Raw genomic sequence first — 21,039 nt, 5'->3', positions numbered from 1 at the left:
CACCTCCTCCCAAGCTTCGGGAAGCCCTTGAACCATGCCTTGATGGTTTGAAGGTGGAGGGGAGGGGGTCGACCAGCAGATGGAGAGGCTACTGAGGGTGAGAGAGCGAGATAGACAGACAGGGGATGCGTTTAGCGCGAAGAGCAAGACATTGTCCGGGTCGGCCGTGGGGGGCGCTACGGGAAGAAACGTCTCGTCGCTCAATCTCTTCTTCATGCGCGTTCATTCGGTGGTTTCGGTGGCAGACCGACAATTAGTCCTATCCATAACGCGAGAGAAAGGGAAAAAAGCTCAGACGGAACCCACGCGGTTGACGTAAAAAAGACTCAGCCGAGTCTAGTGGCCTTCTAGGCTGGACAGAGTGCCGGGACCGGTCCCGGGATTCCCACAGATGGGAGATGCAGACTTGCAGGTCCCTTGATGCCGCAGCACTCTGCGCTCTGATTTGCTGGTGCCTCGAGATTATTCAACACCATCACAAAGAACAGACGTCCTCTGCCCAGCCGCGCCTGCGGTGCGATCCCGGAGGCGGCGAACCGAAGCTGCCATTGCGGAAACCAGACAACCAAACCAAGCAGGGGTTCAGGGGGGGCAAGGACCCCGTCATCCATGGACCATGGCCCGGCGGGTCGAGGGCAAGCCCAGGGCAACAGGGGCCTCCATCTTCGGGAGAAGAATAATGCTTGAAATGGCTCCCCATCGACCCCGTCGCCACAGGCTGGCGCGCGTGTCCCAAACAGGCCAGAACCTGGGGGACGTCATCCAACAATCGCATGCTCTGGTGCAGCTTTGGGACACTTTGCCCCTCCATCTCTGTCTCCTGGAGGAAGGGTTGGAGGGGGGGGGGGGGGTCCCCGCTGGCACATGTCTTCCGCATGTACGGATTCGTCCTTTTGCTCGTCTGTCACTCGACGCCGTTGACGGGCAGCCTCCAGGGGCCCCGTCACATTCGAGATGTCATTGACAATCGAAATGCTCCTTGCATGCCGTGGCGTGGCCACTTACAGCCTTAGCTCACATGTCAACAGCAATCCATATCTCAGCCTTTTATCAGCGACTCGTTATTGGTCGCCGCCATCTAGATAGAGACAAGAAGAAAAAAAATATTGGAAGCTGAGAGATACACCAAAATGGTGGTGCATGGGCATGTGAACAAGTGAGGCCGGCACAGTAATTCCAACTACAACTAAATGCCGCTTCGATCGGCCGATGCGGCATCGCCTCTCCGACATCGAAGCTCAGGAAGAGCGAGAAAAATCAAATTTCTGATGCGCAGGAGAAGAACCATGACGGCTGCGGCGTCATGGTCTTGCATATCCCTCTTCTCCATCACTGATAAGAGAAGCAGAAGAGGGATGGGAGGGGATTTGCAACGGGTTGGACAAATGTCAATTGCTCATGACAATTCGTAAGTCGCGCCGCGACTGGCCCTGCACCAGACGGAGGAGGGAAAAAAAAAGGCTAGCAGGGACGAGACAGGCTGACAGGATAGATTGCAATGGCAGGGCCGAAAAACGGCGCCTCGAGTCGCGGTTCCGATCGCGGAAGTGAAGCAAGACCAGCAGTCGGGTGTGTGTTAGTTCAGGTCCAAGGTCTTCCAAGGTTAGGTTGGGCTCTGATGGACAGAACGACAACGGACGGTGCACGGCAGTGCCACGCGGGTTCGGGTCGCGGCCTGGGCTGACAAACTGGGCTGATGAGTCCCAGAACTGCGACGCAACCCGACAGAATGCGACGGCAGCCATGAGCTGGAGCCGTGAACTCCGTCGTGGGGCCCCCATTCCCCTCCTCCTCACCTCTTCCTCCTTCGCCTCTGAAATCCCGACCACCGAGCGGCTCGCGTCCCGAGCCTGTTCTGCAGCGGCCAGCCATAGGTTTGTGTGTGAAGTCGGCCATCCCGCCTTCGGGCGCTTGGAGGGGTTTCTTTCCTCCGGCGGTTCTCCGGGGCCATCCATCTTGCAGCGTTTCAGTGGGCGACGGGAGGGGCCCCCAATCTCGGAATTGAAAAGAGTGGGCGCTTGACCGTGTGTTAGATCGCTTAGACTGTGCCGACTAACACCAGCACGCAGAGAGCTCCAAGAGTGTGAGTGTGTGAGACAGCAACAACTCTGGATGCAGAAGCCATGTCTGCTGAAGAACGTACAGAGAGAGAAATGCGCACACCCAGCCATTGGCTTAACCTACCTTACCCAAACCTCTTGGCCTCTCTTCTTGTCCTCTCCGCAACCCATTCCCATTCCCATTACGTTTTACTGCCTCTCTGTACATTCTGTTACGTTTTCTCACAGGATTCTATTCGCGAATTGCTGGTCAAAAGATGCAAACGGATTTATGCTTAAAGCTCATGTAACGTGAATGTCGACCTGATTGAATTACCTTTGACCTTACAGGTTGGCCTGGGTGACCAGGTGAAAGGTGGTCTTGATGACGATGTTGGTTCACTTACATCTGGATGCAGGCGCAGGAGCAGCAACAACACCAAAGAGCGACAGTTAGACCACAGTCGGAGCCCCTCGGCGTAGCACCGTACGATGGATGAGATTGATAACTTAAAAGCGTACATACGTGGGGAAACCCTACAGCGAGCCGACGTGTGCTGTTCTGTTTGTGTTTTGTGTGGTTGTGCCTTGCGCCGTCGTCCGCCGCCGCCGCCACCAGTGCCGATCCAGGAAAACGGCCGGCGGCTGCCCTGCGTGCCTGTGCCTGCGCCTGCGCCTTCGCCCTCGCTGTAGGTAACTGTTTGCTGTCATGTCCGCCCTTCCGCTCGCTGCTCAATGGACCGTCGGCCTCCGCCCCCGGTCGCCGTCGCCCCAGCCAATCAACACGCCGCTTTCGCCTCCTTGTTAGCTGAAGCCTTTACTCAATTTCACTCTCGCGAATCCATCTGTCCATCCATCGCATCCAAATCCAAATGCCCACAACGGAACTTGTCCTTACACGCCTGGGGATTTGTGGAAATAATTGCCGCAGCTCTGTTGTTCGTTCCGGATTTCTTTCTTCCCCTCTCTGCTGGCTCGTATTATGGGAGAATATCATACAATGGAAACACAACCACCCCATCCCCTCCAAATTTCCGTCCGGTTCTTCCCGACACTGTTGATGACTCTCTCGCCATGTTGCATGTTTCTCCTCCCAATAGGTCTGGACGACCCCTACCGGCTGTCGTTGCCTCCATCAAAACTCCGTCAACGCCTTTTCCGAAACAAATATTCATCGCGGGTCCATGCCCACCGCATCTTGCGTTGCTCTGCAGGCCTGCATGTGCTGCATCTCCTGTACCGGCCCATGGAACAAAAAAAAGCTTAGCGTCGTCAAATGCCCCTCCGTCTTCATCATCGCCTTTGTCCATGCCCCTCATCGGTCCCTTGTCGTCCACGCAACATCTTACCAGATCGCCGCCTGGTCAAAGTCGAAACGCTTTAGCTCCTTACCCGCATCCTCAAGGTCCTTTTTGGCCTTCATTCTCATGTAGAAAATGGGGCAGTCTTTGCTGCTGCAAATCACCTCGCAGTGCATGCTGCCCTGACACCGCTGGCATTGCGTCCAGAGCCGGCCGAACCGCACCTCCAGATCTGATGTTCTATCAAGCGTCTTCTTGTAGAGTTCGCCGACCCGAGGCGCGCAGTCCGAGCACACTGCCCCCGCGCTCTCCTCCTTGCCCTTCAGAGGCCTCTTGCATCCCATGCAAGTCTGCGTCTTCTTCGCAAACTTCATCAAACCTCCGACAGTCGGCGCCGAAACTGCGATGGTTCTGGTGTGCGCTCCAGTGAGAAGTGAGTTCGCCTTCGTCTCACCCAAGATGGGCTCGAAGATTCTGCCGAGTGGCTTCGCAAGCTGGTTATCCAGGTAGTATTTGGTGTCAATCGGCACATTGTTCTCCAGAACGTAGATGGGATCTTCGGAATTCTCGTAGTTCTTGGATCCCGCAGCGCCCTTGACCATCACATAGGCCACTCGGTCGCCGAGGCCAGGCGCCGAGCCAGCATCACGCTTCTTCATTCGTTGTGCCAGCTCGACGTGGGCCTGCTTTGCGGCGTAATCGTCTTTGGTAAGGGCCTTTGTGATCACAAGCTTCGACATGTCAACCTTGTTCTGCAACAAGTCGGCAATCGTGTCCTTGACGTAGCTGGCATCTGTTAGCAAGCGCTCCTACAAACGCGAGGATCCAACTTACTCTTGAGCACCCTGGACGTCCTGGTCAATCAGAATCATGCGAAGCACCTTCTCAATGACAGTCTGTACGAGAAGACAGTTGTCTCGTCGCACGGTTTCGATACCCTTCGTATCCATCTTGTCGTACTTCTCTGGTTTGGTCCAATACAAGCCGGCATATCTCTTCTTGTTGATGAGAAGGTATGGAAAGTACACCTTTTCGAATTCCAGCTTGATGGGCTTCACAAATTTGGAAGAAACGAAACCAGCAGCTTCCTCGCCAAGCTTCATTGCCTCGGGAAGGTCCTTCGTACCGAACTTAACCATGACTGAATCAGTGTCACCGTAGATGACCTGGGCGTCGTGAGAATAGCCGTTGGCGATGCAGTACTTCTTCTCTACCTCCTCCTTGGTCTTCATAATCATCTGACGACCGAAACTCGTTGTGCTACTGGCGATTTCCAAACAAGGCAGTTTGCCAGTCGTCGCACCCGTCAGACCGTAAACGGAGTTTGCACTGATCTTCAACGCCAGTTGACGACCGTTCAGCACAGCCTTCTTGAATGGATCCGTTTCCACAGCCAGCTCGCGCTTGGCTTGCTTTCTGGCCGCCAAAAGTTCCTCGAGAATTTGAGCGAGGAGACCCTTGCGCTTCTTGACGGTAACGAAAGTGTCACCGTTGGGAGTGACGATATAGTCCTCGTCTTTCACCAGACTGAATTTCTCAATGGCCTTCTTGTTGACCAGTGTCGTGTAGCACAGGTTGTGAGCCTGCATGATGGAGGGGTACAGGGAAGCAAAATCCAGAGTGGCGATGGGCACGTCATAGTATCCTCGAGTCGGTTCAATGACTGTAGCACCTTCGTACTGCTCATCGCTGCTCTCAGACCGGAGGTTCGGGATAACAAGCTTCTGCTCGAGGGCTTTTCGGAAAAGTTGACTGATGAACTTGACCTGCTGACCTCTGGAAAGCAGGAAGTTGAACGGAATACCCGTGACTCTGGCCATTTCCGTGTAATTTTCGAGGCATGACAACTTATCCATCAATCGCTGCGGAAGGTACGCGTCCTTCAAACAGTACAGAGCAAGACGACGCCTTGACTCGGGTGTTCCATTGAACAGTTCCGTGATCATGGTATGGTGGACGTCTTCTTTTTGTTCTCCAAGGAAGTTCGAACACACAGAGTTGAGTGTGTAACTTCGAAGATGATGGTCGCGTTGGACAAGTTGCAGCAGGTCCAGTTGCAGCCGGCCGTTTGTGTTGGTGGCCTTGGTGTCACGGTTACCCATCTGTTTGCTGGAGAAGTTGGTCTCCTTGGCCTTCGACGCTATGCTCGGAATACGGGACCAGTATTCGAATCCGTTGACCTTCAGGTGTCTGGCTCGGTCGAGAAGATAGGGGAAATCGAAGTTGGCAATGTTGTATCCGATAATGATATCGGGGTCAACCTTGACAAGGAACTTCTGCCACTCGCTCAGCATCTTTTCTTCCTTTTGGAATTCCAAGATTTGTGTGGCAACGATGGGACTCGTCGTGTCCAGGCAGAACACGTTCCGCACGAATGGCTTCTTTTCTCCGTACCGTGTTACAACATTCGCAATCTGGATGACCGGGTCGTGTGTTGCTTCGGGGAAGATACCCTTGCGGCCAGCGCACTCGATATCAAAGGACAGGGTTCTCAAAGGAGCCATCTTGGACCATTCTCCTTCGGGCTTGTGAGCAATGAGGTCCAGATGGCTGATTTCGGCCTCGATTTGACAGTTTGATTGTCTTTGTGATTGGGGAAGGAGCTGGTATGATTTCGCGGGGGCTTCGACCCAGGACATTCCGTGGATCTGAAAGTTGTCAGCGTCATCCGTTTAGACCAAGCTATGCTTTCTTACCTTGCAGTCAACCATGAAGCGCAGGACGTATTGGATGTTGTCAAAGGTCATGACACCACCTTCCATGCCCTTCCACAGACCTTTCCAGTTTGCGCTTCCAGTCTCGATTGTTGAACGCACTCTGCTGATGAACTTGGGGTCCATGACGGTGATCTTGAGATAGGGGCTCTGAACATTCCCCTGGAAACCGTAAATGTTCTCCCTCATGACGAAGGAGATTGAATGAATGCACGGTTGGTGCTGGGCGACCTGCGACTCGAGGTAGGCCTTGAAGGCATTGCAGTCTTCAGGTCGGAACGCCACTGGGGCAGCAACGTAGAGGTAGTGCTTGAAGTCAGTGACGTGGAGCATCACCGAGTGGCCCTGCTCTGTGACACCGAACAGCTTCACCGTTGCCCTGCCGCCGTGCAAGCTTCCTTCTTCCGCCTCAATCTGCTGGAATATCAGGCTGTCCCTCTCTGGCTTGAAGTCGACCAGCTCCGGACGGTCCCATGCTTGATCTCTCTCTGTATTATTCTGCTTGGCCTCGGAAATGTCTTGGCTAAGCTTCTCGAGAACTTCGGATTCGAATGCGCTCTTTGGCTGACTAGAGCCTGGGAGGTTCTTCGAGTTCTTCTGCGAGCCGATGCGGTGGGCGGGGGAGGATGAGAAGCCTTCGACCTTGCGCTTCTTCAAGGATGATGGTGTCGTGGGAATATTGCGACGGGTGCTGGGCGTCTCCCCTAGCACCCGCTTCTTGGGAAGTACCGCGGTAGCCATGATGTGAGTTTGGCTGTGATGATTAAAAGAAAGAGGTTCAGCCAAAGCTCATAGCACGGTTGAGGTAGGTAGCTAAGTCGAGTATTCGTTGTTGCGCGGTTGCTACCAGGCGGTTTTAGAGTGGGCGCAAGCTATTAGACACGGGTGGGTGGTTATGGAAGACGCGCCTCTGACGTGAAGACGTGTAGCGTGACGGACCCACAGCTTAATTGAAGCCGGGGGTCGCGATCTGCTGACTAAGGTAACGTTGGAGACGCGACAGTTAGGCACCTTTCGGTGAGCCACTAGCAACCCGACCGTTCACCGAATAGGAAGTAGAGAGCTGCACTTGTGACTGCTTTGAGCATGCTTTTGTCCATGTCATCCTGAACATTCAATGTAGACGAATGGAATATTGATATAGAGTAGTTAGGAAGGAATCGGAAACCACAATAAAACATTCAATGTAGAAGACTGGCATCAGCCATGCATCCTGCCTAGGTCGTCGTCGTGCCTGTTTGGCGTATGACACTAAAAATCTACCGACCAACAAAAACATGGCCTTACATGGCAATTATCAGTCACCTTAGTGGCAGCACTTAGTTAATCAGAGATATTTAATGCAAACAAACAGCAAACATATAGTACATTTCGTAGACTATTAGCAGGACCAGTTAATACTGGGAAACTTGAACAGAACTTCGACCATGACCAGAACCAGCGCCCTTGATCAGTAGACACTAATGGCGACAAGGAATGGTTTTTTCTCGTACAGGAACCAGAATTCTGAGAACAACAAAAATGCTGAGCTCGGTCGCTGCCCTAGGATACTCAATAATTAGCATCCGTAATGTGTCTTGGTTAAAGCCACCATAACGCAAGGCAAGTAAGATTTTCTCATGTTCAGATATCCATTCTTCGAGGCATCAATTGCGACTTGTCACAGCCGCTCAGCTAAGCCATGCAAAAAAGAATCATCATAAGATCGGCGATTTTGATTGTCGGGAGTCGTCTTACCTCGAAACACTCGATGCCGTGCGGTTCAAAACTGCCGGCACTATGATGCATGAAGACGTCCGAGAGGCCCGAACGCAACGAGAGAAGAGAGGGACAGGTGCGAGAAAGAACACAGCAGAGCGGCAGGGAATGCTCGATGTTTATTTATTCTATTCATTATGACAGGCCAGGTTCCGAGTACGTAACGTTGTCCAGCCCATCGAATGATCTGCGGGGTAGCCAAGGCACCGCTGCATCAACACGTCCTCGGACGTTGCAACCGTTGGTGCCCATGCCGTTTGTCAGCTCGGCAACAGCATGAGAGCCCTGCAACCAGCCGCGACTTTTGGCTCTCTATGAATGCAATTTGTGGGAATAAGCAAGGGAGGAAGCCATGTTTCCTTTAATAATACCCATACCGAACCGGACGCCGTCGCTGAGCAATGCAAAAACCGGAACCCCCTTGTCAAGTGCGTAACCCAATGCATAAGGTACCATTCATACTCGTGGCGTTCCATCGCCAAGTCTTCGTTTTGAGATCTCATCTTCATGAACTCTTCGTGAGCTTAAAATCATCCAGCTCGCACCAGTTGTTGACAGGCTAGAGGCTGTGTTAGCGAGAGGAAGCCATACCATTGACTTTCAGGGTAAACTTACTATACAACTGAGGTACTTGCACCAGCTGCAGGTGTTGTGGTAGACGTAGAAGTTGTTGAGCAAAACGATGAAGACGATGATGACAGTCAACAGGAAGCCTGCTCTGACAAGCCACCAAGCCCACCAGAGAGGCTTGCGTCCCTTGAAGAAACCAACCGGGTTCCTCAAGAAGGAAGGCCCGGCACCTTGGTTGGCGGGGTTGAGTTGCATTGAAGCGTAGGACGGGTCGGTGCCTAGTCTGCGCCTGAGAGAGTTGGGTGAATGTAGGACGCAGATGCCGAGGGCCAGGCCCATAAGGAAACCACCAATATGAGCGAAATTGTCCAAGCCTGGCAGAAGACCAAGAACGAAGGAAATGACAATGTCCAGCATGATGAACATCAAATCCTTGACGGGGCTGCGGCGGTCTTTCCAGGAGTACAGCAGATCAAGTAGCGTCAGCGCGATAACGCCGAAGAGCGCACCCGAAGCACCGGTTGAAGCTGTCATGACGCCGGCGTAGTTTGCTCCCATCACGTTACCGAATATGCCGGCGCTCACATAGACCAGGAAGAAACGGATCGAACCAATAGCAATCTCCATCTCTTTGCCAATCGTCATCTGCAGGAGCAGGTTGAATCCAATGTGGATCAGACCTGCGTGCAGGAAGATGGGCGTGATGAAGCGGAACCACTGGTCAGGCTCCGGACTCTGATCAAGGCCCTCAAACTTCGGCTCGGGAACTCCGCCAAAACCACAGAGATCACCGAGTCCGCACTGGTTCGATGGGTTGTTGGCGTCGGAAGATGTCGAATTAGGACAGGGCCACGTGAACGAGGTGTTGGAGTCTTGGATACCCTTGACGTTGTGCATGCAGGCGACGTAACGAGCACCCATGTTGATCATGACATAGGTAGAAGGTCCAATCATGGGGTTGAAGCTGGGCTTGGTCATGATGGGGGAGCCGGTTAATTGAGCTACAAATCGTCAGTACCAATATCCGGATCGATTTGTGAGTTTGCAGACTTACCGTTCTTGACAATTTCGGCGATAAACACTGCGACCTGGACCAAGGTGAAGACGTATACCACCCAAGGGATGCCCTTTCTGTCCGCGCCAAACATACCCAACTGACCGAAGCCGACCTTGCTCTTATCGCGACGGCTCTTCGAGCGGCGGCTTCCTTGGGGAGCGTCGTAGACATGGTCGTTGTCGTTCATCTCCACATCTTTGGGCTGGGTCTCCTGCCGGCTCTGCAGAGGAATATCATCTGCTACATGAGGCCTACTCGAGTCCGGAGAAACGGCCTGGTTACCGTAGTAGGCAGTATCCTGGGCGTAGGGATTGGGCTGCGCATACGCGCTGTGCTGGTCGTATACGCCATCGTGCTGGTTGTAGGCGCCATCGCGATGGTAGGCAGTTGGCTGTTGTGGCAGAGGAGGCAACGGTTGCATGTTGCGCGGGTCGTTTGGATTGTCACTGCTGTAGACAGAACTAACGGTGTTGACAGTGTGGACGGTGTTCATGCGTTGCGGGTTGTTCGCAGCCTGGGGGCTCATGTTCTGCTGGGGAGTGCCGTTGGCGTTGTGTCGGAATCCGTCCTGCGTTGAGTCTACTGGATAGACATGATCGTCAAAGACTGTTTCGAAAGGCGAGACGGTGTTCACGCGCGGTGGCGGCGGATGGGAAGCACCGGGGGTCTGTGATATTTGGCTGTAAGGAGGCGCGGGCGTAGAGCTCGTAGAGGGAATGTTGTTGTATGCACTGCCAGCGTAGTATGCTGCAGGTGGCGGAGATGCTGAGGGGGGTTTGCCGCCGTGGTAGTAATCGTTGGATGCCATGATCGGACGGGGAGGAGGGCAGAGCACCTCTGAATTACGGATACCCAGGGAAGATGATGGGGAATGGGGATCTGGGCGACTTTGTCTTGTCGGGGCGAGGAATTTCGCTTGGAGGGCCGAGCTGGAACTTGGCTGTGCTGACGATGGGTCGAATCGGGCTAGAGCGATGGGCAATCGCTCAGGTACCGAAAAGGGGACCAAACGCGGAGAAATGTGACAGCGGGAAGTCGAGAAGAAGGTGTGTGTGTTCGTCGTGTGGTCGTCTCTTCCAAGGTTTGGGGAGACGTGGGTATTTGTTCGGGAAGTTTGCTAGAAGATGCTTGAGCTAAGCCTTCTTGGTGCTTTTTGGGTAGATGGAGGCGTTTGGCGGACGATGAGGTGAGCAAAGTCTCTTGTGGACCGGTCGGTAGCAGGCAAATTGCTCCCGACTAGTGAAGTCGACTTTGGGGCCAGGTGAGGGTGCTCAGCAGTGAGGCTTGTAATTGCAGGTTCACCCAGGAGGTGGTGAATTATGAATTAGCGGGCTGGGATGCGCCTGTGCACAACAACCTACGACAACCTGAGCTAAGGTAGGGAGGTGCCTTGGGTGTGCGCGCTGTCTCGTTTAGGGGTGCCTTCGGATGATTGGACCAGTAAGAGACGGTGGTTGCGAGTGTCGAAGCGCGGGGGAGCTTGTTGGTGACACGAAGGGGGAATCTGGAATTATGACAACAACAAGAAAACAGAGGAAATAACGAGTGAAGGGAGGTTCCAGGTTCACAGGTCAGGGGATGGGATCTAGGAGGAAGCAAGCAGGACGCGTTCCAAGCGACGGATGGGGGGGAGGAGAGGAGCCTTTTTCTTTTAAACAAGCCAGCATCTCAAACGCATGCCTTCCCGGCCTTGTTTCTGCTTTTTTTGCCCAGCCCGCCAAGTGGGAGAGGGAGCCCCAGGAGAATTGGTGGTTGGCTGTGGGAGGCAGTGTGAGCGCGAGTGAGCATGGCAGTCATCCACTGGAGGGGAGACTAGGTACGGCGTAAGAGGGATCCATGAATGATTGGGATGGGGGAGGAGTGTGGGAGACAGCAGCAACAGCAAGCCCGCAAGCACCAATCCCAGCGCGCCAACGGTAGCGGCAGCAGCAGCAGAAAGGGTGCAGCAAGGCGTGCAGTAGTCCCGGCTTTTGAGGCTGTGTCAGCATCGCCAGCCTCTCCCGTCTTAGGTCCCCTTGAGCGCCTGACTGGCACTCTCTGCCACTCTCCACCACTTCGTGCCGGCCAGGACTCTGCAGCCGCATAGGGGTCCTGATGATCACTCCCAGCTGGCACCGCGCTTCAGGCTGGCAGCTGTGTGCTGATTCTGATGCTAAGTTTGGAACAAGGGGTCCACAAGTTTCAGATCATTGCGTAACGCAGCTTGTCCTGCCTTCTGGCCTTGTGGGTTGGTACCGTTCGCTCGTCATCTCCATCCAGCCTGCCTGTGAGTCCGTTGTCCACTTCGCATTGGACCCATCCTGATGTCGTCGCTGTCGTCGTCGTCGCCTTGCCTCTGCCAACCTCCAACAGGTTGCCAGTTGGTAATATTGGGATGCTATTGCTATTGCTCATCGTCGGCCCGGATATCGGGCCCTTTCTAAGTCGCTTTCCATGTGGATAGTGTCCTCCCATTAACTCCAGACAGGAGACCGCCCATCGCTCTCGTCTGGCAGTCGATCGCTATGGCAAGTGTTGGGATCCTCGAGTCTCGACCGACCGTCAGCAGAACCTTGTCCCCGTCCCGGAAGCCACAGCAGCAACTTTGAGATCCTCCCAACCGTCGAGAGGCTGATCCTGCACCACCACCACCGTTGATGATGAAATGTCATCCATCGCCTTCCACTGCCGACCCATGCACACTGACTGCATGCAGAGTGCGGGCACCATCCCAGCTCCGACACTCGTTCCGCAGAGCGGCACCACCACCGCATTGCCAGCAACAGCCAGAGTCATGACCCTTGAAAACCGCGGCCATTCCACAACGTTGAGGGAGCAACGCCAGCATAGGGTGTTCATTCCATTTCCATCCCATGAGCCGCGGTTCGACAAGGACCGCCCTGACGCGGCAATCAACCTTTTCCCTTCGATCGGCCTCCCCTTGAGCTAATTTTCCAACAAGCCCGCTGCCCAGCCATGAGGCATGCCCGGATATCCGGGGAACCCAAGAAACCTTTCGGGAAGGCTCGCAATATGCCAGATGGACCCCATGGACATGACCGTCCGGAATGTGGAATTCGCGGCACCCGCCCGCGGTCTTAACGTCTTTCTGAGGAATCTGCCCGGAGACTGTGGGCTCTTTCGCCTGTCAGCCTCCCTTTTCATTCAAAGTCCGCCGGATCCGACGCTGGCGCGAGCGTGTCGCAGCTCGTTTTTCTCAGACCGAAAATATCTGAAAAGCACAAGACAACGCCAGGGTACGAGGGAGGCTGTCGTCAAAGTTCAGTGATTGAGCTGTCACCCATCAATCAACCGTCAATCAGGCGGGTATCAACCACTGCCTTTGCCATCGTCCACTGTTGCACGGCAGACCACCTACCATGCAGGGCGTCAGCCCACCGACGCGTGCAGGGTCTGAAAACTTACGACAGCTGGTGGCTCAGCCCTCAGCCACTCAGAGCCCGTTTTCGCTCGCGGAGGCAAGCCACCTCCACTAGCTGCCTCAGGGACCGATACACGAGGGAAACACGAATAAACATCCAACCCCGTAAGATGACGCACTCAGAAACCATGAGTCTCTTGGTCCAATCCTCCTATTCACAGCTCGTGGGCGTGCGACCCAGGCCGTCCCGAGTCTAGCCTGACAGCATGTCGTCGTTATGGCAACTAGTTGTTGGTTGAGCTTGTTCCCAAGAACCCTTGACTGACCACTGAGAAGCCAGCCCTATCCAAAGAGCTGGAGGCCGTGCACCTCATTCGCCAACACGCCCCTGGGTGGCTGCTTCAACGTCGGTCGTCGGAGATGCTTCCGCCGTCTTGCTCATTTCAACGGCCTCTATCACGTGCCGATAAGATAAGACCCTGGGCAAGCAATCAATAATTTTTTTTCTGCATCCCCTCGAGAAGCTCGAGCCTATTGTTTATTTGTTCGAGCCGGTCACGTATTGTCATTTTTGAAGCGATAAGCATTCTATCGCCTCAATCGACTTGCTACTTGAAATAATGGGAAAGAAATCTACCCGTATCGAGTCCTTCTCTGATAAGGAAGAGGGCGGCGCCAAGCTCGACACACGCGTGGTATGAGCGACTCCCCACGTCTTCAGCCGTTGCCGTGCTAATGTCTGGAGTAGGGCGATGCTATGGACGTAGACAGCACTCCGGCTCCCAAAGTAGACACCAAGAAATCTGCCGCCGACGCCCGTGCTGAAAGGGCAGCAAGAAGAAAGCAAAGAAGGGAAGAGCTGGCATCAGGCCAGTCAGCGACCTCATCCATGGCGAGCACACCAGTCCCGGAGACGAAGACTGCGTCACCGGCGAAAACCGAAGAGAAGCCCAAGAAGAAGAGAGGATCCAGAAAGTCCAAGTCAGCGGCGGAGGAGAGCGAAGCTCCTGCCGAACCCTCAACAGCTCCCGCTCCCGCCCCCGCCCCCGAGTCTTCCAACGCGCCTGAGGCCGAAGCCGCGCCACTTCCCTTCATCATCGACGTGAACCCTACGAAGCACACCACCGCGCACGAAGATACAGCCAACCCATCAGCCTCCGAGAGGGACACATCGGTGGCGCCGAGCACCATTGCACCTAGCACGGTGAACGGTGATGGCCTCAACCGGGCTGCGAGACGTCGTCTGATGCAAATTGACAGACATCGTATCTCAATCAGGAAGGAGCTCGGTATTCCTGCCGACTCGGATGAGCGCCAGGACGAGGTGGAGACCTTGCTGGCAGCCTGGATCAAGCTGTTCGACGAAAAGGTCGACGCTCGCAAGTCCAAGAAGCTTGCAAGGCAACAGAGCAGGGTAAAGGGCAAAGGCAAGGGTAAGCACCAAGGAGGACGAAGCGACAATGTGAAGCAGAAGCAGATAAAGAAGCAGAAACAAAAAGGTGCCCTGAGACGCAGGCAGGAAGCTGCCTCGGAGACAAATTAGCCTCTCTGAGGCTGGACGAACTCTCAATCAGCGGAGGGAGGGGAAAAGGAGTATGAAGAATGGCGAGGGTTTACTGGATATTACGAGTGGAGGAAGAGGAGAGATTTACAGCGCGCGTGCGTGATGGCGTCTAGCGAATAATATGGGCGGAATGGAAATCAAAAGTTCAAAGCGATCAGAAGCATATATCCGTGGTGTTGTTGGAATGGGAAGTCGAGGCAAGCCAAAACCTGTGTGTTGGCCGGCGTTGCGTTACTCTATTAGATAGTAATGTACAGTACTTAAGGGGAGATATTCAACAGGCCAAGAGTGCTCCCACTCAGCCAGAACGCTGCTTGACAGACGTAGACGTTCTGTTGGCCACAACAGGCGGCAGCTCCCAATCCGCAAAATTTTAATCCTACACTTCTTTCCCCTTTCTTCTTCGTGGTGTACTCATGCCTTCTTGTCATTGTTATCCGCCTCGGCCTTTTTGTCCTTCTCGCCGTCCCAGACCTCCTTGACCTGATTCACAATCAGGTCTCCCAATCCCTTTCCCTCAGCCAACGCCTTGGCGTGCTCCTCGCCACGCTTCTTGTCCCAGTCCTCCGGCTCCTTGCCGTACCATATCCTCTCCGCGAAGGAGCGCTTCTTGTACTCAATGGCTCGCATCTGCTCCTCCGTGAGGCCCTCGCGACGCATGCGCTCCTCGCGCAGAGCCTGCCTTGTCTTCTGTGCTTGGTCGGGAAGAGTCGTCGGGAACATGGCCTCGAAGCGGGCGCCGACACGCTGGTAGATTGACTGGCCCGTCCAGTCGTACATGAGCTGGTTCGTCGAGGCGGAGAAGATGCTCGAGTGCATGAAGAAGCGCCAGTCCATGCGCCGCGGGGGCAGGATCATCATGACCGGGGAGAGGACGGCTGCGGCGATGCAGAAGTTGTGGACTAGGGGAGGGGTGCCGTGAAGCTCGGGCGACCCCTGGAGCCTGGGTGTTGTCTGGTCTGCCATTTTCGCTGTGGAGGTTGTGTGGTTCGAGTGGACGAAAGTGGTGTGTTGAACGTTGCTCGGGATCGTGAAGCGTTCGAAGTGTAGACGGTCGCAAATCGGTCTTCCTGAGACTGACTCAAGGGTCAAGGAAAGGACGTTTTGGGCTTCGAAGCGTGGATTGCGCGGGGGGTAGCAAATCAATGACGAGTGACGAAAGCTGTCGATGGAGGGTACAGAAGTGAAATTTCCCAAAAATTCAAGCGCGGCGCCGGCCTAAGTGGGGCCGATCCAGCCCGCAGCCCGCAGCCCGCCACGGCATCCGGTGACGGCGGTGATGGCAGTTCACACTGTCTGTCAGGTCTTCATTGTTCGGATGGAATGTATGCCTTCTTCAGAAAATTTACGTCTTCTGGCAATTCTTAAACTTGAAACAATTTTCATGTTGGTTTATTTCTTCTCATCATCGCCGAGATATGCCATCTAATGAAACTCATAACTAAGCAACGCCTGCAAACACACAAAAGCACAACTTTTCATGATCCTACTTTTGAACTCCGTCTCCAGATGCAGATTGGGAAGATTGAACCGAATCCAAAATAGTCGCCTCGTCCTGCCATAAGTGAGCGCCCGTCTCCTTCAGCAGCCTGACACATTCCTCGTTGCCCGTCTTCTCCGCGAGGTACAGCGGCGTGTTGTTCGCGCGGTTACGTGCGTGCACACTGGCGCCCCTTGTAAGAAGCTCGCGCAGGATGCTGATCTGGGGCCCGACGGCCGCGAGATGCACTGCCGTGTTGCCGGCGTAGTCGGCCATCTTAAGCAGCTCGCGCTGGGCGTCGTTGTCCAGGATCTCCTTGACCGTCTTCAGATCCCCGTTCCGTACGGCGTAGCCGAGGACAGTAAATGCCGATTCTGTCGCGGTTAGTCGCGACACGACCGAGTCGAGCGATCCGGAAGGGTGCGAAAATACCGGAAGTGCCATTTCTGTCATCTCGCCGCGGAGCGAGTGGGACATGCGTGCGCTGACCTCCGCCGTTGACAGGCCGGACACAGCGAGCAGGTAGGACAGCTTCGTCAGGGCAGCCTCGGCAGTGAGATCCAGGCCGAAGATGACTCCGGCACGGCCAAGCTCGGTGCCGGGGCCGTAGACGGGCGACACGAAGCCGCTCATGCACTGACTGACGTTGACGACGATGACGCCACGGTCCACGGCGTTCTTGATGACCTTTGTCAAGCTGCCATCGATACCGCTGGGGGCGTTGCCCATGCCGAACGTTTCGAGAATGAGGCCGCGCAAGTCAGGGACACGGAGGACCGAATCGAGCATTTCGGGCCTAATACCAGGGAACACGCGCAGACAGGCAACGTGGGCGGTGTCGAGGTGCTGGGTGACCTGAAGCTCGGCAATTCTGGTAGGCCTCAACACGATGGGCCAGTTCACATCGATACCGAGACCGTTGACCTTGGCCAGAGGCTCACAGTTGGGGCTGGCGAAAGCCTCAAAGGCAGCAGAAGAGACCTTGCTTGTTCTGTTGCCACGGAACAGCTTGTGGTGGAAGAACAAGCCGACCTCGGGAATGACAAAGGTTCCTGCGATGATGAGCGAGCCCAGGAGGTTGTCGACGGCGTCAGACTGGAGTGCGAAGATGGAGGCCTGGGAACCAGTGAGAATAACCGGCTTGCCTAGGTCAGAGAGCATGAAAGAAAGGGCCGAAGCCGTGTACGACAAGGAGTCGGTGCCGTGGAGCACCACGAAGCCATCGTAGAGACGGTAATTCTCTCTGATGGTCTGAGCAATTTCCGTCCAGCCTTCGGCTGAGATGGAGCTCGAGTCCAGCAAAGGCGAAAATTCCAGGACGCCGTAACGAATGTGACGGGAGTAGGCGCTTGGTGGTGTCCTCAAGCTATCCAGAACAACCTTTTGGCCATTCTTGTAAGCCTCGAGTTGCACTACTTATCGTTAGTAAGGCGCGGTAAAAGTATTCTGTATGACGTGATGCAGTAGCAGAGAAGAGCGTTCGGCTCGCGCGAAGAGTTGACATGAAGAGTGCACAAAAGGGCTGCACGTTTTGTTTTTTCATTATTGCACCCGAGACAACAGCGGTGGCCAACATGGCTCTACGGCGTTCTTGGAGTGTCCTCGAGAAATGACCTACCTGAAGGCGACGATTTGTCGTTGAATGAAGGGCGCGGGGCCATGGCATTCTTCAGGAACCCTCCGATGGGCTTGAGACCGTCGGCGGTGGGTTGCATACAGATGGTGCCGCCTGTCATGATAACCAGGACTCGGGACTCCGGGTAGTTGGACTCTGGGAGGAGCCTCTCGGCGGAGGTTTGGGATGCCATGTTTGCGAGTATTTTGTTGTGAGACAATGAGAGGCTTCGTCGGATAAGAAAACGACAGTACAAAGAAAGAGTTGAAGTTGGGAGTTTATCAGTTGCTGGCGCCTCCACAGATAAGTTGAGGGGCACGGGGTAAGTATGGAGGGGCAGAAGCTTTTGTATGGAGAGCAATATGGCAACGACTGGGTCAAGTCATGGGGTTGTGCAAAATTTTGTAAATTTTGTCTAACGGAGAGAACTATGATGAGCGGTTAGCGATGGTGAAAGCATGGGAGTGGAGCCGGACGGCGAGTCAAACAAGTCATTTGCGGGATGGGCAACTAGGGAATGGTATGGAAGAGCATGTGGTGTATGCGGATGGCGTCTGGCAATTCCTGGCCGGATCTAAAGTAACTCGAGCTGACACGAGATCAGTGCGTGGTGGTGCTTGACAAAGAAAGACACTCTCTGATAAGGCAGGACAAGGGAATGTGGGCAAATATCGAGGTTGCCCCTCGTTCTCTGAAGAGACACCTTATCGCGACAGATAAGGCGAATGAGTTGAGTTTTTGATACAACAACTCAGGATGCGAGTTGTGTACCGCGGAGAAGAGACGATGGGACTGGCCCCCGATAGCGGATGGCGGGCAGGGTCAGCGATGGGGTAATAATTAAGTAACAGAACGACCTCGCCAGCTGCGTGACCTCGAACGAAGCCTGGCATGGCTGGTCTAGACACGTTGACGGGCGCTGCGGGTGCTGAGGTGGTTGAGATGGCAGAAGGAGGCATCGAATCCTTATCGATTACATTCTGTTCCCATGCCAAGTCTTTCGCGGGCTGGAAAAAGTGCATCAAGCTTGCCGCTGGATGGCGAATTGGAATCGACTGAAATGAGACTGACTGCAACTTGCAGAAACTGGAGCCCAGCATCGGACGATGACGCAGAAGCTCGGAACAAAAATAAAGATGAGCGTACCGGCCCTTGCAAGAAAAGATACGTACCCCTCACGGAGCCTCCAGACCAACGTGGAACTCCCGCGCCATCTTGGGACGTGAATTCTGCCATGTCCACCGCCCGACACCAATCCATACTCCATCCTCAAGCAAGTTGGCAGGCTGAGACAGCGACCACGACATTTCCCTCCGTCGAAGAACGCCCGTCACAATCTTCACCCATGCCCGCTGCGATATAGCCTTTGCGTTCGATTTCGAACCTAGCAATGCGCTTGCTACCGATCGGTACCTTCCGCTAATAACCATCTCGCACATACGACCTGAAGAACTGGCACGTCAATCTTTTGTCGCGATCGCCGCTTCTTGCCGCGCAACGCAGCCATCATGGAGTCCAGCGCGCCCAACGCCAGCGACTCGCCTCGCACTTTTGCGATGCAACACCAGCGCCCCAGGACAAGCTTCGTAGGATGCTCGCGAATCACAGATTACGATCTCCTTGGCAAGCTGGGTGAGGGTACCTTTGGGTAGGTTCGCCCTGCGACGGCGCGCTTTCCGTGCTAATCCTAGCTCGACAGTGAGGTGCATCGCGCGAAATCCAAGAAGACGGGAGCCCATGTTGCCCTCAAGAAGATCATTATGCACCATGAGAAAGATGGGGTATGCAAGTTTGGATGCCAAGTTCGCTGCCCAGTCATCTGACAATTGATAGTTCCCCATCACGGCGCTGCGCGAGATTAAGCTTCTCAAGCTCTTATCACACAAGAACGTCCTGCAGCTAGTGGACATGGCCGTCGAGCATCCCCAGAGAGCCAGTAAGTCGCTGCTGAGTCACTCGTCTCCGAACCAACAATTCCTGACGCGGATTGTTACAGGCGACAAGCGCAAGAGGCCAATCATGTACATGGCCACGCCCTACATGGACCACGATCTTTCTGGTCTTCTTGACAACCCTTCGGTCACCTTTACCGAGCCTCAGATCAAGTGCTACATGTTACAACTTCTGGAGGGCCTCCGATACCTGCACGACAACCACATCTTACACCGCGACATGAAAGCCGCCAACCTTCTCATCAACAATAAGGGCATCCTCCAGATTGCAGATTTTGGTCTGGCTCGACACTACGAGGGACCCACGCCTAAGTCAGGGCATGGTGCTGGGGAGGGCAAGAGGGAGTACACTGGCCTTGTCGTCACTAGATGGTACAGACCCCCCGAGCTGTTGCTTCACCTGAAGAAGTACACAACAGCCATTGACGTCTGGGGTGTTGGGTAAGATCCAAGGCCTACAATCTCTTCAGACTATTAACCTGTGGCTAGTTGCGTTTTTGGCGAAATGCTGGTTGGGAAACCGATTTTGGCGGGTGAGAGTGACTCTCACCAACTAGACATTATCTGGGACTTGATGGGATCACCCACGCCAGAGAACATGCCCCTATTTAATACACTTCCTGGCGCCGAGGCCGTTTCTCCGCGTACGAGACCTGGCAGTTTATCCACAAGATTTAGAGAATACGGCTCGGGGGCTATATCTCTCCTCAAGGAACTCCTCAGACTCGACTGGCGATCTCGCATCAACGCCGCCGACGCCCTGAACCACCCTTACTTTAAGATGGCCCCCATGCCAGCGAATCCCGATGATCTCCCGACCTTCGAAGACAGCCACGAGTTGGACAGACGGAAGTTTCATGACCGCAAAGCAGCTTTACCTCCAGCACCCAAGGGCGGGACGGTAGGCATTGGTCCCGATGCACACGGTGCCAATGCCGGCTTCAACAATACCGAGAATTACTCAAATCGCAACGGTGTGAACGGAAATCGCCATTCAAATGCTCCTGGACCGCACCGGAACGGCGAGGAACGAAGACCAGCTTGGCAGCGCGAGCGTGGGGAACGAGGGCTGCCACCTAGGCCTCCGCCGCCAGAATATGCCAACGGCGGCCCAATGGAGCGAGACGGCTACCGGGACAGGGATAGAGACCGACGACCCAGAAGCCGTGGAGGGCCACGGCCAGGACCAGATGTTGACACCTACATCCCAAGCTATGGGAGGGACGACGGCCCACGACACAGGGATGACCGGCCCCCGCGAGAACGCCGACGCAACAGTAGGGATGAGCGATGGCATGATCGAGACTGGGATCGCCGGACTAGGAGTCGCAGTCGATCTCCAATGAGAGAACGTGACCGTGAACGAGACGGATACCGCAGATAGGGAAAACGAAAACGGGACTCGTGAAGACCGAGTCACAGCTCACCATCCTGAGTATAGTGCTCGAAATAGGTAATTCGCGGAACCTTGGGGCAATATAATCATTCCATCAGCCAGCGGGAGGCGCTGGAACTGACGATGAAGCTGGTCTAGGCACATCCGGCGTCGGGTATGAGTCTTTTCTTCGTTGGCACGAGCACCTGGATGTACAACAAGATAACGTAAAAGGCGAATCGAGCGGACACAG

At 54.6% G+C, this 21,039-nt stretch overlaps 6 protein-coding genes across 6 annotated transcripts; 2 read left to right on the top strand and 4 right to left on the bottom strand.

Moving 5' to 3' along the window:
• Nucleotides 1-3,384: 3,384 nt before the first annotated feature.
• On the bottom strand, nt 3,385-6,795 carry POL3 (DNA-directed DNA polymerase delta; the record flags this gene model as incomplete). Its single annotated transcript, XM_053173318.1, has 3 exons — nt 3,385-4,126; nt 4,175-5,988; nt 6,037-6,795. The coding sequence occupies 3 exons, from the start codon at nt 6,793-6,795 to the stop codon at nt 3,385-3,387; spliced, it is 3,315 nt and encodes a 1,104-aa protein (XP_053043024.1).
• Nucleotides 6,796-8,317: 1,522 nt separating this feature from the next.
• Nucleotides 8,318-10,247, bottom strand: COL26b_000347 (uncharacterized protein; the record flags this gene model as incomplete). Its single annotated transcript, XM_053173317.1, has 3 exons — nt 8,318-8,371; nt 8,428-9,383; nt 9,437-10,247. The coding sequence occupies 3 exons, from the start codon at nt 10,245-10,247 to the stop codon at nt 8,318-8,320; spliced, it is 1,821 nt and encodes a 606-aa protein (XP_053043023.1).
• A 3,173-nt stretch (nt 10,248-13,420) lies between these two features.
• Nucleotides 13,421-14,343, top strand: COL26b_000346 (uncharacterized protein; the record flags this gene model as incomplete). Its single annotated transcript, XM_053173316.1, has 2 exons — nt 13,421-13,495; nt 13,549-14,343. 2 exons carry the CDS (start codon nt 13,421-13,423, stop codon nt 14,341-14,343), a joined length of 870 nt encoding a protein of 289 aa, XP_053043022.1.
• A 435-nt stretch (nt 14,344-14,778) lies between these two features.
• On the bottom strand, nt 14,779-15,330 carry COL26b_000345 (uncharacterized protein; the record flags this gene model as incomplete). Its single annotated transcript, XM_053173315.1, has 1 exon — nt 14,779-15,330. The coding sequence occupies one exon, from the start codon at nt 15,328-15,330 to the stop codon at nt 14,779-14,781; it is 552 nt and encodes a 183-aa protein (XP_053043021.1).
• A 520-nt stretch (nt 15,331-15,850) lies between these two features.
• COL26b_000344 (uncharacterized protein) lies at nt 15,851-17,652 on the bottom strand (the record flags this gene model as incomplete). Its single annotated transcript, XM_053173314.1, has 2 exons — nt 15,851-17,256; nt 17,463-17,652. The coding sequence occupies 2 exons, from the start codon at nt 17,650-17,652 to the stop codon at nt 15,851-15,853; spliced, it is 1,596 nt and encodes a 531-aa protein (XP_053043020.1).
• A 1,315-nt stretch (nt 17,653-18,967) lies between these two features.
• Nucleotides 18,968-19,856, top strand: BUR1 (serine/threonine protein kinase, CMGC, CDC2/CDK sub; the record flags this gene model as incomplete). The annotated part of the gene is made up of 3 exons (XM_053173313.1): nt 18,968-19,107; nt 19,159-19,240; nt 19,293-19,856. The coding sequence occupies 3 exons, from the start codon at nt 18,968-18,970 to the stop codon at nt 19,854-19,856; spliced, it is 786 nt and encodes a 261-aa protein (XP_053043019.1).
• Nucleotides 19,857-21,039: the final 1,183 nt, after the last annotated feature.

The sequence above is a fragment of the Colletotrichum chrysophilum genome (assembly GCF_026319265.1).
Source record: "Colletotrichum chrysophilum strain AFK26 chromosome Unknown scaffold_1, whole genome shotgun sequence".
NCBI classification, from domain to species: domain Eukaryota; kingdom Fungi; phylum Ascomycota; class Sordariomycetes; order Glomerellales; family Glomerellaceae; genus Colletotrichum; species Colletotrichum chrysophilum.
The sequence above is the reverse complement of the archived record's forward strand: the minus strand, read 5'-3'. Positions and strand labels throughout refer to the sequence as shown.